The 19,247-nt window shown below is 34.4% G+C and overlaps 2 protein-coding genes across 3 annotated transcripts in view; one reads left to right on the forward strand and one right to left on the reverse strand.

Annotated features, from left to right (window-relative positions):
- Positions 1 to 4,176: 4,176 nt before the first annotated feature.
- Positions 4,177 to 15,746, reverse strand: LOC106883936 (uncharacterized). 2 transcript variants are annotated; one of them, XM_052966640.2, is made up of 3 exons: positions 15,589 to 15,746; positions 14,221 to 14,251; positions 4,177 to 9,296 (listed from the first exon to the last, which is right to left on the reverse strand). In XM_052966640.2, the coding sequence occupies exon 3, from the start codon at positions 9,235 to 9,237 to the stop codon at positions 4,234 to 4,236; it is 5,004 nt and encodes a 1,667-aa protein (XP_052822600.1). In that variant the 5' UTR covers positions 9,238 to 9,296; positions 14,221 to 14,251; positions 15,589 to 15,746; the 3' UTR covers positions 4,177 to 4,233. The 2 variants fall into 2 exon arrangements, with proteins under 2 accessions (XP_052822600.1, XP_014790569.1); XM_014935083.3 differs by lacking the exon at positions 14,221 to 14,251.
- A 99-nt stretch (positions 15,747 to 15,845) lies between these two features.
- Positions 15,846 to 19,247, forward strand: part of LOC106883937 (bifunctional peptidase and (3S)-lysyl hydroxylase Jmjd7) — a 36,322-nt gene continuing 32,920 nt past the window's right edge. Inside the window, exon 1 of the mRNA XM_089348562.1 lies at positions 15,846 to 15,990. The gene's annotated coding sequence lies outside the window, so the exon portion shown is untranslated. The remainder of the gene's footprint in view (positions 15,991 to 19,247) is intronic.

Consider the following 19,247-nt stretch of genomic DNA (forward strand, 5'->3'; position numbering starts at 1 on the left):
GGATGGAGATGGAGGTAAAATGCTGGGCATGCTCACAAGGAACGGGGATTGGAGTATAAATGAAGTGGCTGAGTAAAGGAAGAGAGTGGTATAGATAGTGGCAAGTGCCAGGACATGCCCTTGAGGTTCAAATGCCATAATATAAGTGACAGGATATTGCAAAGGGAGTGCGAGAAAGACCTGGGTATATATAGAGTTGGAGGGGGCTACTGGATAGCAATGATGAGCAGGGGGGTGAGAGCTCAGCTTAGTGAATGAAGGAGGAAATGCGAGAAAGAGATGTAAATTGGCTTGTCCGGGTAGGGTGAGGGTAAAGTTTTCTTGTTATGTGTGGGTGGTACACCCAAGTTGGGGGCTAGCAGATGGCAATAATAGAGTGAGATAAGGCATGTGGGTAGAACATACAGCAAGCAAGCAGAGAGCAATGATACAGTGGCACAGGGCCAAGATTGGGGAGTGGGAGGTAATCATAGTACATGAAGTGGGAATGTGAGGAAGAGAAGGGATGTAGAAACATAGTTTGGTTCATTGTGGTAGAGTGAGTGAGAAGTTTCCAACACAATGCTTCTAGAACTTCATATTGCCAGACATCTCGGTCCATGGTCATTTCCTCCATGAGGTCCAACTTCCTGAGATCAGTCCTTACCACTTCTTCCTGGGTCTCCTTCTTCCATTGGTACCATCCAATTTCAGTGATCAGCACTTCTTTATGCAGCTGTCCTCATTCATACGCATCACGTCCAAACCAACGTAGTCTTCTCTCCTGCATGCTACATTTGATTTCTCTTATGCCCAACTTTTTTCTCAAAACATTTTCACTTTGTAGTACATGTGCACTGATGTTGCACATCCAACGGAGCATACTACCTTCGATTCTGTTCAGTCTACGCATGTCTTCAGTATTCAGAGCCCATGTCTCACTCCCATGGAGTACAGCTGTCGGTACACAAGCATTGTATAGTCTACCTTTCATTCTGAGAGAGAAGCCTTTTGTTGCCAACAGAGGTAATAGCTCTCTAAACTTCCTCTACCCAATTCTTATAGAAACAAAATATATATATATATATATATATATATATATATATATACTGGCACCTTGGGCAAGTGTCTTCTACTATAGTCCTGGCCAACTACAGCCTTGTGAATGGATTTGGTAGATGGGAACTGAAAGAAGCCCATGATACACATGCTTGTGCTTGTATTTGTGTGTGAGTGTGGTGTCTGTTCCCAACCACTGTTTGACAACCAGTGTTGGTTTGTTTACATCCCTGTATCTTAGCTGTTTGGCAAAAGAAACAGAATACTAGACTTCAAAAGTAAGAACTGGGGTTGATCTGTTTGACTAAACCCTTCAAGGTGGAGCCCCATGTGGTTGCTTCCCAACCACATGGTTTCAGGCTTTGTCCCAATCTGTGGCACCTTGGACAAATGTCTTCTACTCTATAGCCCTGTGAGCAAATTTGGCAAACAGAAAATGAAAGAAGCCCATCATACATATGTGTGTGTGTCCTACTACTTGAAACCAGTTTTGGTTTGTTTAGGTCCCTGTAACTTGGTGATTTAACAAAAAGACCAATAGAATAAGTACCCAGCTTGAAAAAGTACTGGTATTGATTAAAATTCATCAAAGCAGTGCTGCAGGATGGCCACATTCTAATCACTGAAACATGTAAAAGATAAAAAGATTTTATATATATATACATACAACACACACAATAGGCTATTTTCAGTTTCTACCAACCAGATTCGCTCACAATTCTTTGGTCAGCATGGAGCTATAGTTGAAGGCACTTGCCCAATTTGCCCTTCATTGGGATTGAAACTGAAACCACGTGATTGGGAAGACAACTTCTTAACCAATTGGCTACACCTGCATCTATATATTTTTTCCCATTTTAGTTGACTTCACACTTTGACATTTACATTTGACGGATATTTGTCGCCATCTTGTTTATTGTTAACATAATGTTTCAGCCGATGTACTCTCCAGCCATCATCAGGTGTCCTGGGGGAATTTCGAACCTGGGTTCTCATTCCTAAGGTATTTTTTCCAATATTATTATTATTATTAACTGCCTGGAATCGAACTCGGAATCTTGGGGTTAGTGGCCTGTGCTCTTAACCACAACACCATATGCCCATGGGCAATTATGGAGAGAATTTTAGGGCTTATAAATCTAATATTTTTCTATCCTCCCTTAATACCGGTTCCCCTGTGCTATTCATATCTACACTAGGTCGGCTTAGGAGGTTATTATGTCCTAGGGTATGTGCTGCCTCTTTTAGTTTTCCAGTGGTGTTCTCTGTCTATTATTTTAACGTCATCCCACAGAGAGAAGTGATCATTTTTCCGTACATGATCAGCTATACCCGATTTATCAATATCCGTCAAATGTAAATAATGTACATAATTCCTCATCTCTCAAATATAGAACTGTTTCACATTTTGACTTAAAGCATAGCTAAATAGTATCTCCGATTGACATAAAAAAGTAACAGCTGCTAAGAATGAAATTTAGAATCTAAGATAAGATGGAACACAGTAAAAATAAAATTAATAATTTTTTTTTTTTTTTCTAAATAAAAATGATAACATTCTAATAAGATTTTTTATAATTTTATATATATATATATATATATATATATATATATATATATATATATCAAACAACATAATATTGCTGTTAATTGAATATTCTTTTCTACTCTAGATACAAGGCCTGAAGCTTTTGGGGAAGGGGCCAGTCAATTAGATTGGCCCCAGTACACAACTGGTACTTAATTTATTGACCCCGAAAGGATGAAAGGCAAAGTCGACCTTGGCAGAATTTGATATTGTGAATTTCAAGCCCTGTTCAAGAACATGGAATATTCTTTAGCAAGTAACATTTGTAACCAGGAGTTAAATACTTTTGCTACTAAAAGAAGTTAGTTTAAAATGCAAATCGTAACTGAACCACATTCAATGCCAGTGGAGCACTAACAGCACCATCCGAGCATGATCATTGCTAGAGCAGCTGTCAGGTTTCTGTGCGAGTGGCATGTAAATAGCACCATTTGAGCATGATCATTACCAGCACTTACTGGCACTTGTGCCAGTGGCATGTGAAAAAACATTCAAGTGAGGTTGTTGCCAGCGCCACTGGACTGGCTCCTGTGCAGGTGGCATGTAAAAAACACCATTTGAGCGTGGCCATTGCAAGTACCACCTGACTGGCCCTCATGCCGGTGGCATGCAAAAGCACCCACTACACTCTCGGAGTGGTTGGCGTTAGGAAGGGCATCTAGCTGTAGAAACTCTGCCAGATCAGACTGGAGCCTGGTGCAGCCATCTGGTTCGCCAGTCCTCAGTCAAATCGTCCAATGATGATGATAATTGAAAATACAAAAAAGACATTTTTTTTTACCAAAAATATGTTAATGTCATTTAATAAATGACTTTACACCCATTTACAAATCAGAAATTACTGAAGAATATGCCAGTATGATAAAGTATTCAATAGCTTAGTCAACATCACTCTATCTGTGGGGTAGTCTCTTCGCCTGATAGAAATAGCAACCATATCTCCCTTAAATCCTATCTACCATCTTAAAAAAGAAAAGCCAAAGTAGACAATGGAGTACAAAGAAGATGGAAAATCATGACTGGAAAGGCTGTGATTGCAGATCTGCTCAATCAAGCTTGAAGCTGAACAACAATCTGCTAGAAATAATTGCTAAATCTTTCTCAAATCACACTCTACTATCATCATCTCCATCATGGTTGGGTTGGATGGTTTGACAGGAGCTGGCAAGCCAGAGGACTGCCCCAAGCTCAACTGAATGTTTTGGCATGGTTTTTATGGCTGGATGCCCTTCCTAATGGCAATCACTTTACAGAGTGAACTGGATGCTTTTACATGACACCAGCGGCATCCTTAAACAAAAGGTAGTCAGATAAAGTGAGTTTCAAAAGATAAGATATCACAGATCTGCTTGAGTAGGCTAAACCGAAATCAACAATTCACAAGAGTATCAGTTTGCATCTCATATTATCTAAGCTACAATGTGAAATGATGATGCAATGTGAAAGAGTGAAGATTAATCTGTTGAGCTCCACATTAAACTACTGCAAAAACAATTTAAAAAGTAGTGAACAAGAGAGAAGTATAAAAGAAGTAATGCAGAATGCATGAATTAAAAATAGAATACAAGGTCATAATATTTAATAAATAACGCAAAAACATGAAAAATTTATGTTGTTTCAGTTAAGTTAAGACGTTTTGAACGAATAAATGCCATTCCATGAGTTCGCAAATGTACTTTAAGGAGATGTTCACTTTCAAACACTTTGTAACATACATTACATTCAAAAGATTGAGCTTGTTCAGTTGCATCATTTTCTATATTACTTAACTGTTGTGGAGAACTTTCTAAAGCATTTTCTGTTTTAAGTTTATTTTTTTTATAAAGCAAACCATGACTGCTCAAAAATTCATTTGTTTGTTTTATTTTATGAATCATAAACAAATGCATCCGAAGTGAATCAACTGCAGTAAAACACAATCCACATTCACTGCACCTGATACCATCACTAACACTTTTGTGCTCTTGTATATGAATTTGAAACAAGTTATGATCTTTAGTGGTAAAGACACATTTAACACAGGAAAAAGTTTCTTCTTGTGTTTTTAATTTCTTTAAGGGCTGGTTATCCACATTAATACCATGTGCTTGCTCTTTAATGTCAGTTTCTGTAGATTGCTTAGCCACATTTGGTTGAAGCGCTATTTTAGAACTATTGCTTTTATTACGAAGCGTTTTATGTTTAGAAATTATATGTTTTTCAAGTTGGATCCGACGTCTGAATACCTTTTCCTTGTTCATTTCTTTACAAACTTGACATGAATAAAAATGTTTTTTCTTTTCATGTGATATTTGTATATGCCTAACTAAGGAGTCATTTGATTTACACACTAAGTTACATAAATGACAAGGGAACATGGCTTTCTTTGAATGGATATTTTTCTGATGTGCTATTAACCAGTTCTCTTGCTTGAAAAGCTCATGACATTCTTTGCATTCAAACACAGTTGGTAACTTTCCTTGACTAGATTCTCCACTACAAAATTCCTCATGCTTGTGGAGATCTTCTTTTGTAAGAAAAGCAGCATTTGTACACATAAGACACATATAAACTCCTGACTGCCGATGTCCTAAAATATGCTGCATGAGACGATTCCAAGATTTATAGGGAGCACTACAGTATTGGCAAAATTTTTGTGTATTTCGAGTTTTTGTAGTAACTGCAGAAGAATCATCAAGTTTATTTTCATGAACCTTTGATGAATGCATTTGCAGTTGACCTTCAGTGGCAAAAAATATTTGACATAAAGAACAATATGCAATACCTTTATCTTTACATTTTTTAGATTTTATATCATCCTTTTCTGTTTTTGCTTCATTTTTGCTATTAATTTTTGACATTTCAATTTTATGGATTGCTTTCTGATGGGTTTGGAGATTATGGGCTGTTTTGCAAACACAGTCACAAAATTCACATCTGTGTTGCATAAAATCAAGATGATGACAATTTCCAAGATGAGACAACAAAAGTGAGCGTCTATCAAATATAACCGAACAAACAGAACATCGGAAAGCATAATCAACACCAACTTTTAAGTCATTTATGTGACCATCAACATGATTCATTAATTGTTGGATATTATGAAAAACTGTATCACACAATGGGCACTTGTAAATTTCCTTCTTTTGTTCTTGTTCAGATAAATGTACACTTTGGTGGTGGTTTTGATAAAAAGATTTGGCTTTAAAAGCCATTGGACAAATTGAACATTTGATAAAAGTCTCACTGTGTATAGAAATAATGTGATCTTTTAATTCTGGACTGTAGCAAAATTTTGCAAAGCACTTAGGACATGTAAGTGGTGCAATACGGGAAAAATGAACACACTTATATTTTAAATGATGCCTGAAAGATACAAGGTTAGGTATTAACTGTCCACATTCTGGACAAACATGTGGTGTTTTTTCATGATGGATACGTCGATGTGCCTTCTGTGCACAATGTCTAGGTAAATAAGTTTGACACAGAGCACAGTAATAGGTAAAAGTACAAGCAGTTTCTGAATGCCCAAAATGGTTAGCTAAAGCACGAGCGGTATGGAACTTGGCACCACATTCAATGCAATCAAAGTTATTGCTATCTTCTGTTGTCTTGCGAACTGGTATTTGTTCAGAGTCTCCTATTTCAAGAATGTCAGTTATACTTTCAGGTAGTGGAACAATGTCAATTTTATCAGGTTTAATAGTAACTGGCTGAGATGGATAATGTGAACGGACATGCTCCAGCACAGAGCACTTATTATAAAAAATAAGCTTCGTTGTACAATTGTCACAGTTATAAGTTATTTGCATGCATTTACGAGTCTTATGAATATGTAAACTTGACTTAAATAAAAAAGTATCGCCGCACTCAGCACATGAATGGTAACTAACAGTTATCTTATCTATTAGAGATTTGGGTAAAGGAGCAGGAAAATATGCTGGAATAAGATTAGTTCTGCTAAATCTTTTCTGTTTTAAATTGTTGGCCAACTGACCTGTACCATCTGACTTCTTAAAGATTACATTATCATTTGGTAACAAAGGTTTTTCTTTTCTAAGAATATTTGGAACTTTTAACTGAAAGCTGTTTGACGATATTGATGCAGTAGTAGGAACAGTTGAACCAGAAGGAAGAGAAACCGGTAAAAATATTGCATAAGGGGATACAGGACTAATTTTCACAGAACCAAGAGGTTGTGCATTGGGAATTGTTGTTGATGAGCCTGATGAATTTGAGTTAATTAACTGAGTAGCATTTGAACTACTAGCATTAAGCAGTTTCCTTATTTCATGAGTTTCACCAACCGAACTGGATGCATTAGAGACTGATTCAGTTTTGCTATCATAAACTTTAGAACTTGCTGACTCATTCAACTCAGAGATGTCTGTGGGCTCTTTTTTAATGTAATTCTCAATTTCAGTAATACTGAGACTTGCATCTTCATTGTGAAATGAAGTAGCAAGATTAGAAGAAGTAATAGGCATGTTGGAAGGTAAAATTATACTACATTCAGTTTCATCGGGTTTTGAAAAATTTGAAGAAATACTATCTAAAAATGAATCACTTGTGATTTTATTATCAAAAGATGGTGAAGCTATTTCTGAAAGGACTCTTTTACTGCTATTTTTATTAATTTTAGTGAAAGAACTCTTATTTTCACCATTCTTTGTTGCTTCTTTTCCAACATTTATATGTAAAGAACTATTGTCTTTTGTAACAGATTTTGGTTTACTATTTCGATTTTTGGTTAAACATTTATTGATTGATTGGTTTTCATCAGGAGAACTCACAGTAAACGTGGATTTAGGAACTACTAATAAATTTTTGGTTTTACCTGAAACAGTTTTCATGCAAACAGTATCTAAAGGATTTGAAGATATGGAAGAGTGACTGGAAGTAAAAACTACTGAAACTAATTGATCAGCTTTAATATAATTAGATGATTTGATTTGAGCATTTTTTTGCTCTGTAAAATCTTCATCTTCCTCAACATGTAATTTTTTTGATAGATTCAACTTCTTCTTCTTTGCAGAAAGTAGTTTATTTTTTTTTAAGCACAGAGATTCTTTTCTTGACTCTTTAACATTTCTCTTTCCATTTTGATTGGCTGAATTAGCATCATTTAATGATGCAGAAAATATGTGCTTTGTCTTGATATTTCTGCGTGGCCTTTTAGAGACATTACTGGATTCAGTCTCAGAAATAGTGGCTCTTGCTGGAGATGAAGTAATGTTTTTATCATCTTGATCAGTTTCAGAGGACTTATTAAGAGAATAAACTGTGTTTGCATTATCTTTATCCGCTTCAATTTTGGAAGTTAATTCAGGAGTATTTGCTTTCTTTTTTATATTTGTCAACACTTCATCTGGAACTTGTTTATCGGCTAAATCATTATTCATAGTAAAACTAGTAATTGGTAATGGAGTTTCATCTGTTTTAGATGTATCAGCAGTAACAAAGCTGGAAGCCTCTTGAGTTGGTGATTTTGAGAGAGTTCTGCCCTCATCAAGCAAATGATCAGAAGTATTTTCTTCTGTTACTTTAGATAATTTATCAGGAGCTAAAACAGGCAAATTTTTTTCATGTACTAAAAATACTTCTCCACCAGTACTTTTTTCAGCAATTTCTTTGCTTTCACTTTCTGGAGGCAATTCTATAAAAGATTTTAAATTTCTTTCAGGAGTTTCTTCCTTACTAGACAAAGTTTGAGAATTAGAAACTCGTTGCAGCTCCTTAAGTGAAGAATCAAAATCGTTCTTGCAATTTGGGGATCTATTTTGCTCAATTGAAGCCTCAGGTAATGCAGACTTTTTAGAACATGCCTCAATATTGTCACTATTAGGAATGGATATTGGTTCTACAAAAGTATTTATCTCAGAAGATTCAAGTTGACAGTCACTACTTAATGACTGATCCTGTTTGTTATGAGATATTTCCTCCTTATTAGATATTTTATCAAAAGTATCACTCATATTGTTAAAAGATTTTATACATTTTTTTGGTAGTAAAGTTATTTTTCCTGCCAATGAATTTAAATTATTTTTAGATCCAAAAGATGAATTATCATCACTGGAAGTGGAATTTTTTTTAGATTGTTCTGAATCAGTAACACAATTTGACGATGGGAAAAAATTGTCATTACTGTCCTGAATTTGTGATGTGTGCAGTAAGTGTTGTGAATCATGTATCGTATCTTTGTTATTGCATTTTTTAAAATCTGGTTGACCAACAGAGAAATTTTTAGTTGTAGAATCAGAGCAATTATGAGAAATAATGTTTGGTTGTGCATCTACTTGAAAGTTTGATAATTTACTTTCAAAACTCTCAGTAGAGACTAATTCCATTTCCTTATTAGACTCCATTTGATGAGAATTCAGGAAACATTCCTTTTGATCAAATTGTTGAGTACAATAAACATTAGATATATTATTCTCTTTTGCCAAGGTATTATCCCCACTTGAAAATTCCTCATTGGTGTATACACATGACTGGTTTTTAGGGAGTTCTTCAGTCGGCAGATCAGCTCTTACAGCAGAAGCACTAGCATTTGCTAATTGCATCAGTGGTGACTCAAGTATTGAAGGGGAATCAGTAGTATCCATTGACTCCATTTTCTTCAAGATATTCATTAATTACAAATCATTTTGGTGCATTCAGATATGAACATGATGTAAGTCTCAGCATCATTCTGTAAGGTAAAAATACAAGAAATAATACCAGTTCAATCTCATAACAAAAAAAAAACAAAAAACTACAAATAACTACTTCATAATCTTACCTACATACAGAATTATCAATGAAACAATAGAACTTGTTCACTACTCCAGAAATCTATTTATGGAGTTTGTAATCATCCATGCTCTTCTGCTCATCCAAATTAATATTCAAGTACATTTGGAAAACCAAATGCTTGTTGCTCCCATGAGCCTTTTATGTACAAATATCTTGATTCATAAGACTACAAACTTTCAGTAAGTATCAATACATGTAAAGTAATCTCAGTCCCTGTAACATACTTCATATACATGTTGAAGGGAATTTCTATAATATCACAAATTACAACATTCCACCAAGCTTAAAAATAAAATGTCAGCATTCTGTCAAGAAAGTAGCTACATGAACAGTGTCATCTTTGAAAAAGTTAAGCTATCCAATAAGGTGTATTAAATAAGACTGGCTGTCTATGGAAACTCCTGTGCACTGATGACCTTATTCTTACAACAGCATCCGTAGATCTGTGGAAGAAATTGCAAACATGGAAGCAAAACCTGGAATTAAAGGACCTTAAAGTAAACTTAGACAAGACTAAAGTTATATCAAATAGAGGAGACATGACACTGATGTTGTCAGGAATGCTCAATAAGTAGAAAAGGAGTAGGTAGAAACTTAATAGTGTGCCCAGTGTAAACAGTAGTTGCACAAGAGTTTTAAGCACAAAGAGCATCCAGGAAATAGATTCTCACAACTGTTCAACAGGCTTTCTGGAAGTAGTCAACAGTTTTTGTTAACAAGGTGATTTAGTTGGCAGTGGAGGTGGGTGCTCTGAAATCATAGTACCCAGGGTAAGGATGAGGGGGGGGGGGGGAAGTTCAAAGAGCCTCTACTTTGGAATGAAGAGTAAAGTGTATGATACTTGTGTACAACACAGAAGTGAGACTGGGCCCTGAATGCAGAGGATTTACAATTGTTAGACTATAAATGTTCTATCTAGTGAAAGTGTCTGGGCATCATTGCATTGGTGAGCAGTTCATTAGACACTGAGTACACCATAGTCTTATCTTTTAGAAAATGAAAATAGGCAAGATTAAACAGTTTTTTTGAAACATACCTATATCTTGCTTACCTGAAAGAGGAAAAAGATCAAAGTTCCAACAAACAATTCTGCAATTATTAACATAATGGTCACTAGTGATGAAATCATTGTCATCAATGACAGACAAAGATTTTTAAGAATTACATAGAGACTAGGAGTCATGTTTAAATTAAATTTTGATGGAAATCAAAATACTAGACTTGTGTGTACTGCAAACAATTCCAGTGAAACACGACAGTGGACTTGTCAAATACAGGACTGAAGATATTTACCATCAAAATCACTAACTTGATAAAGCAATGCAAACTAAAACTTGTAGCTAAATTAAAGATCGTATATCATCCTATTCAAGACAAATATTGTCACGCTGCTTTGTATGGCTTCTCTAAGGTAATTTCATGTGGATACTGAAGGGCACTAAAATATCTACATCATCATCATCATCATCATCACTTGTTAAAACTTAAGCAAGAGTCTTTGGTCCTCACTAGTCTGGAAGATATAAGTATAAATTTTGCTTACAATGAAATGTTAGATCTGCAGAAACATCTACGGTACCTTATAGGTGATTAAAACTAGTGAAGTATAAGAAAATTCACTGACGGAATGATAACTATAAAGAGAATGAAAAAAAAGGACAGCATGATATTGGTTTTAGATTTTGGCACAAGGCCAGCAATTTCAAAGAAAGGTGTGATTTAATTACATCAACCCCAGTGCTCAAATGATACTTATTTCATTAACCTCAAAAGAATGAAAGGCAAAGACAACCTCAGTAGTATTTGAACTCAGAACATAAAGATGTATGAAATGCTGCTAAGCATTTTGCCCCGCATGCTGATGCTTCTGGCAGCTTGCTGCCTTACAACATGATATTAATAAGTAATCACTGTAACAGAATCTTTTGTAATCAGGAGAGATATCTTATTTGAGCAAGAATTTAATGTAAGACTGTTGCATAATATCATATACAACACAGAATCCAAACTAGTATTCCAACCAAATGGCAAACTGACCACCTGTGATGTAAAATAGCATTCTGTTGATGGATGCAGACTTATTCAACACAGCAAAACTCATCAATTAAACAATATTCCCATTCAGTGAGCCATACTTATTTACAGCCAGGAGGAATGCAGATTCAAGAATAATTTGTTTAGAATACAATGTATTACCAGTGAAGTGGTATGAGCTATCAATGTTTTGGTAAGTAATCCAACACTTTAAGTTGGTCAACTAAATATCTGTTGTGGCTATGTAAAAAATATGTAAAACAATGATCAGATTGGAGCCTGGTGTAGCCATCCGGTTTCACCAGTCCTCAGTCAAATCGTCCAACCCATGCTAGCATGGAAGGACGTTAAACGATGATGATGATGATGATGATGAATGATACTGAGGAAAATATGTGTTGTTAACAAGCAAGCAGATTCAGTTTTGATTGACTCAAGGTAAAAATGAAAGAGAAATACAGGATAAACTGAACAACATAAGCTGAGGAAGATATATTACATAAAGGTAGGAAATCAATAAACTAATGTTAAAAAGACCAATTGCATATCGGTCATGGTAATAAGTTACGTTATATCAGCCAAACTATACTCTACAAGAATTTGTATTATATATTAAACATATTTATTATTCTTCTATGATAGTTTTGAGATTTCAGGACCATGTATTTTGTATGCAGAAAGAATTTTTTTATAACTCATAAAAGCAGAGCAGTTGCCAATATTACATACAATTTACTTCAACTTGTCATATTGATATTCCATACTCTCTCCCACTCCATACGGATATTTCCCAAACTGCATTTCCACCTTTGCTTATTACTCGCTACATTCACTTCTACTCCAATTTCAGAACATTTGCTACTCTCCTTCAGTATCACCTTGTATCTTGAGATGCTCTGGCATCTAGTCACCACCATTTGCATCTTCTTTCTAGCTACCCCCCCCCCCCCCCCAACAACAAATAATGTCGGTAGCCATGTATCTACGATATAGCAAAACACCTGAGCTATCATACTTTTTAGACCCCAACACCTGGCATACAACCACCTCCCCACCCACTTAGTCAAGGGCCTTTTCTTTCTACTGCACTTTCTTATCTTGCAAATTACATGCCAACCACATTTATGCCAGTGGCATGAAAAAAAAGTATTCAGTACACACTGTAAAGTGGCTGGCATCCAACTGTAGAAACAACGCCAAAACCGAACCTTGTGGCTCACCATATCCTGTCAAACTGTCCAACCCATACCAGCATGGAAAACAGATGTCAAGTCTCACAGAAGCAATGATAAGTAACTGAGACTTTTGATGATCTGCTGTGCTTGAGAAGACATGTCAAGCAAAAGTGAAATTGTAGTCGTGACCTGTGCCAATGACATGTAAAAGACACCCAGTACACTCAGTGGAATGGTTGGTATTAGAAAGGGCATCCAGTCATAAAATCCAAGCCAAAACAGATTGACACCCGGTACAGCTCTCCAGCTCCAGTCCACTTTACCCATGGTAGCATGGAAAACAGACACTAAATGATGATGATGATGATGTCCTGGTATTTGGGACAGCATTTAACCATGGATCATGTCATAATTTGTTCAATTTTTTAGCCACTTAAATCTCAAATTCTTTTGATAGTGGAGCTATTGCTAATAGGGTTACTAAGCGAACATCAAAAGAATCATCATTTTAAAGTCCATGTTCTATGCTGGCATGGGTTTGACAAACATAAAGAGAACTGCATATAAAGAATGTTATAAGCACTACCAATAACAAAATTGTACAAAATTTCAAAACACAATACCAAAGAATAAAAATTGCATAGGGACAGCCAAATATGGTTGAATAGAAGCAAGCATATCTGAAGACTAAACTACAACTAGTGCTATCTCAACATTTTTATATTTGAGAAGATAACATAAAATGTAAGATGGAATAGATTTCTGATTTTTACATATTCAACATGTGGTTTGAAAATTGAAAAGAATAATGTATTTGTATTTTATAACTGATTTTATGAGGTCTTAAATATTATATCCTATAGCAAGATTATATAAGGTTATTTGTTAACATGGCTACAAAATAATAATTTCTACTTCATGATCAGTAAAAATACAGTGTAAAAATAAATATTACAATAACACTAACAAAGAATAAAGCAGACAAAAGTCATAAAAAAGACAACTGTGATTCTTCAGAAATATAAAGAATGTATCAAGTTATTTATTTTATGACCTTCAATATTTCATTTTAGTAATGACACACGTCAGACATTATTCAGGAATTGTTCCTAGGTCATCGTCCATTTCAAATTCTTCTCTTAGCCAGCATGTACCTCTTCACACATTTTAAGCTATATCCAAAGGTAGCTTTATTGTTTGCTATATATACACATGCTATTTCAATAGCATCCATTTGGGATAATCTTTTCTATTCCATTTATATGACATATATGTAAATGGTCATTTTAAACTGTCCAATCAATGATTTTTTTTTATGCATATTTATTTAACCATCTAAAATACTTGACCACTTTAGTTCTAATTTTTAACATGTTTAAGAAATCTATTGTTACTATTTCTCTCACTGTATATTTGTATATTATCTTTAATCTTGTTCTATAAATAGATTACTCCTAATCCCTTTATTTCTTTCATTCTCACACTTTTTGCTAAATATTGTTTTCACATTAATATTACATTACATTGGTTTAAATTACTCAGATATTCATAAGGATTCACAAGTATTCTTAATCTTTATTAATGTAAAATTTGTTTTTCACATGAACAAACCTATTTCAGTTTTGCTTGAAGGGCCTAAGTTCTGAAATCAGAAAGTGAAAATGGACATAAGACCCAAGATACTTTAATGTAGCCACACTAAAACTAATACAGATGAGCTAAAAGTATAAGTCAATATTAATAATGCAGAGATAGTAGCAGGATTCTCCATCAGAATTCAATATTATTGTGTTAGTCTTTCATCAAACTACCTTAGGTATATTATTGATCTATCATATTTTTGAGAAAGTCTCCAGTGTTATGTTCCATTGAGTTATTTTGATGAAATAATGAATACTAATCCTAACAAATTGCACTTTTAAGTATCTATTTTCAGTTAAATAGTGCAACAAGTTAACAAAATAATATTGCAATATATTTTCACATTTTATGTGTTAAATGAAATACATCTGTCTCTAATAGCTTGTACTTAGAATAGTTTGTCTGACCAAAAGTCAGTTTGCAGAGGAGTCAGGGCAAATTAAGTCACCTAGAAGTTATATCTAAAAGTTGCATGATGTGTGGAGAATATGAAACCATATGATAAAACTGCATATCCAACAGTATGGCATGTGCCAGACCACATACAATATTACTACAAAACAATGGACGGATTGTAAATTATGCACTACATACATATATTGCCATGATGGAGTTTTCTTTTTTATTTCTCTTTTTTTTATATATATAAATTTCACTTCACGAAATGTTTCTTGTATTTTAATTATTAGGTTTGATTTTTTTTTTTTTTGGCTACCAGACAACACTAATGAAATGCCAAAGATGAACTTCATACAAAACTTTAATGAAAATGGTTTCAGAGAATTAGTTGATTATATCAGTATAACATATATATGTAATATATCTGGTTAAGAAACGGAATTGCATATTTTAATTAAATTAATGAGAAATTATAAGAAATAACTTTAATTTTTAGATTTGTTCAGACACATAAAATTCTTTTTTACACGCTAAAAAATACCATAAAGATAATTATCTTAACTGTATTTTAGATGCCAGATCAAAGTTAAGGATGAACTAAATTCAATTTGTAATTTAAAAAATAAAACAAGCAAAAACAAAAAAAAAACACTCTGAAGTAGTTGTGAAATTAAAAAAAAAAGTAACAACTACAAAACTAGTTCAACCAGATTAATAGATATCTATAAAACGTAAATTTATTTGAAAAGTTATTACATATATTCATGACAGTAGCTTAACATATTAACATCATCCAGGAAGGAGCAAAGGAGATATTAGTTGCGTTTAACTCTATTTTATGAGAAGCTTTCTCTGCGCCATTAGATATGACAACGATGTGTGTGAGAGAAATATGTGCTTTAATATCCCAAGTACGCAACTTTTAACTAAAATACTCACCATGTCAACTTGAATTTACGGATACATTGGCACAAAGTGGAAAACATATACAAGTTGTAATTAATATATAATAAGCTGATGGAAGAAGTTTTTTTTTCCGTTTTTTTGAGAGATAGATCACAACAGAAGAATGTTGATGTGAGGAATCACGTGACGATGAATGGTAGTATGAAATATACCGTCATTCATTGCGTCGTCGTCGAACTGTTGAGAGAGAGAGTGAGGGAGGGAAGGCTGGGGGGGGGAGGGGGAGGAGTAGAGACGAAGCTGGGAAACAACTGATTCAGGCTGCAAGTCTTTTAATAATAAATAAATAAATAAATAAAACTCTTGCAAGTGAGAAAGAAAACAATTGTCAATTAACACGTTCGCTTCAAGATTTTATACTGCGCATCGGTAAAGGTAAATAATGTTTGCAGTAATCACTATTATAGTCTAACAGAAATTAGTAGTAATGAGAAATATAATTTTTTTTTTTTTTATGTATATCTACAGATAAAAAACGTGCCTTTCTAAATGGGTATTTATTTTTATTATTATTTTTTTTCATTTTCGAAGTGGTATTAAAATAACCACGAATCAGTTTAATTTGGGAATAACATGCTAAACGAGTCAAGTGCAGTTTGGAGTATGAAAGGTGACGATAGTATGTGATGGTGAGAAGATAAACATTGAAGAAGAGAGCGGTAACTCCACACTGCTAACTTTAACCAGCACGGTTAATCCAGTGTAAACATCTGCCCAAATTAATAAAGAATCAAATTATTGGTACATTTCAGTGTGGTTCTTACACTCACCTAAACTAAGCATTTTTTGTTTGTGGAGGGGAGTGATTATGTCATTAGGTACCAGGTGATTTCGACATTTTACTGGTCGTTTAAAAAGCAAATAGTTTATCAACATATTGTCTTTGATATTTTCAATGTACGATTAATACACTAATTGTTTTACTGAAGTTTCGTTGGACAGGGATGTTTGAAATTAAAGCAAAAAAATGTATGTTAGTTACCAAAACATTAGAATGATAACTATACTTTGATTGATAATAGGTCAAACTCAACTGTTTAGATCTTCGGGTTGCATTACAAATATTAACGTAAGAATTTGCATTCATTTTCTAGTAATTGCGATTTACTATGAAATATTACTATTAATAGCTAACCACTTGAAATAAATAACAGTTTTTGAAGTTAATCACAATTTTTTACGTTGATAATGTAATTCAGTTCAAATATAGTCTTAGAAAATAACTGGTAAATTTTGTTAACCATCTGCTAGTAAAGAAAAGATTCATTTCTAATTTAAAAATCGAAATAGTGTCGTAAAAATTACAAAGATTAAATAAAAATAATAGCTGGAGCTCTAATATTTGCGATTTTAAAAAGATTTCAAAGCTTTTTATTTTGCATAACATACCTCATTATTAAATATTATATTAAAAAACAACAAAACACATGATTTTGATTCAGTTATATTACATTAACACCAGACAAATCATCCGCATTTAACATTCATTCCTTTAAAATTACGTGACGTAGATCCATTCTAAGTCAATTACCATTTAACCTCCTCCAGAATCACTTTTGAAACATCTTACTAACGAAAGAAAGATCAAGTTAGCTGATCTTTATTTTAAGCTCCTGGAATTTGTAAATTGAGATACACGCGTGCCGCAATGAAATCCTAGTGGTGAAGAATTAAGACCTTAATACTGTATCCAAAGGCGTGTATAAAATAGTAAATGAAACGGTCAAGACTAGAAGAGATTACTTGTTATATTTCAGGAATAGGTGCTTGAGGTTAACCATAAGAATGATTTAGATTAGCAGAATTATGTCCTTTTTATAGAAAAAAAAAGGGAAGAATTGGACTGTCAGATATATACATAGACTAATAAAGAAGTAAAGATTTAGATTTATGGCTATTGATTTACTTTCTGGTCCTGTTTAAGATGATTAAGAAAATATTTGACAAATTTTACAATAAATACTATTGATGAATTTGAATATGAAAAATATAGACAGATAGACAGACATTATCCATGAGGGCAGGATTGCTAACAATTAAAGAAGCCATAAATAAAATTTTCAACTACATATGAGAGGTCATCAGTTTATACATGAAATTACACAAGGAACAATGTGTGATGTGTATTAAGAATGAGTTGAAACCCTATTAAGTTAGAATTTTACAGGCTATGTGATCCTGAATTGTCTGCTCCTTAGATAAAATACATATATTGTTGGCTGTTATATATTTTTCTCTATTTCTCCCTCTATTCATTCATCTTTATATATTAATGAGAAGATGGATTGAACAGGCTTCATTAAAAATTGCTACAATAGTTTCAATGCATTATTATCAGCTGTTAATTGTTGAATGTTACATAAATTATATGCAATATTGTTTTATTATGATTCAATAGTAGCAGTATAGATGCACATCCTCGGGTGACCAAAATCAATCTGTTCAATCCATCTCATATTAAAAATTGTTTCTTTATGGATATTTGTGAATTTCCACATAGGTAGGCCCAGGAAGACCTGGGCTGAGGTGGTGAGGCAAGACCTTCGAACATTGGGCCTCACCGAGGTGATGACTACTGACCGAGACCTTTGGAAATGTGCTGTGCGTGAGAAGACCCGGCAAGCCAAGTGAGATCGTTGCCAGGGCCCCTGGACAGGCTCTTGTGCGGGTGGCACATAAGATGTACCATCCTGAGCGTGACCGTTGCCAGTACCGCCTGACTGGCCTTGTAGGGTTTTTGAGCAAGATCGTTGCCAGTGCCCCTGGACTGGCTCTTGTGCGGGTGGCACATAAAAGACACCATTTCGAGCGTGGCCGTTTTCGTGTGGGTGACACGTAAAAGCACCCACTACACTCTCTGAGTGGTTGGCGTTAGGAAGGGCATCCAGCTGTAGAAACTCTGCCAAATTAGATTGGAGCCTGGTGTAGCCATCCGGTTGCACCAGTCCTCAGTCAAATCGTCCAACCCATGCTAGCATGGAAAGCGGACGTTAAACGATGATGATGATGATGATGATGATATCAAGTAACAGAAGTCTTACTGCAAGTCACTGATATGAATGAGTTATCTAGTTACAGGTCTCTAGTGTTCATTTGTTGGTTTAGGTATTAAACACTTATGCTATCAAAACACTATAAACCATGAGCATATATTCATTATCCATTTATTTAATTTGTATTATTAATTTATTTAATTTGCAATTAAATAACCTATTTGTAATTTATAACAATGACAAAGTCTTTGTTTTGGCACCCCATGACTACCAGTTTACTTTTGTCCCTGATACTTTCATCTATCCTTATATAATGTGGGGTTGCTCTGTATCTTCTATATAGCAAAACACCTGCTTGCCCCTGACATAAAAAAAGATCATCTCTCTTCTTTCTAAAATACCCTTGGCCATCATCAATTAATCAGGAGGGGCTTTTTCCCTCTTCTCTTTTTCTTGTCCTTCCCATTTTGCAAGTTACTTGTCAATCCCACTAGTGCTGGTAGCACAAAAAAAGCACCCTGCACTGACTGGGTTGGCATTATGAAGAGCATCCAGCTGTAGAAACCATGCCAAAAGCTGACATGGAGGTCACCGGATCAAGACAAACCATCATGCTAGCATAGAGGATGGACTTTAAAT

Source organism: Octopus bimaculoides, chromosome 3 (assembly GCF_046866305.1).
Source record: "Octopus bimaculoides isolate indiv1 chromosome 3, ASM4686630v1, whole genome shotgun sequence".
Lineage (NCBI taxonomy): Eukaryota > Metazoa > Mollusca > Cephalopoda > Octopoda > Octopodidae > Octopus > Octopus bimaculoides.

Excerpts from the sequence above, each read along its gene's own strand:
- LOC106883936 (XM_014935083.3), bottom strand. The coding sequence starts at position 9,237 with ATGAATATCTTGAAGAAAATGGAGTCAATGGATACTACTGATTCCCCT.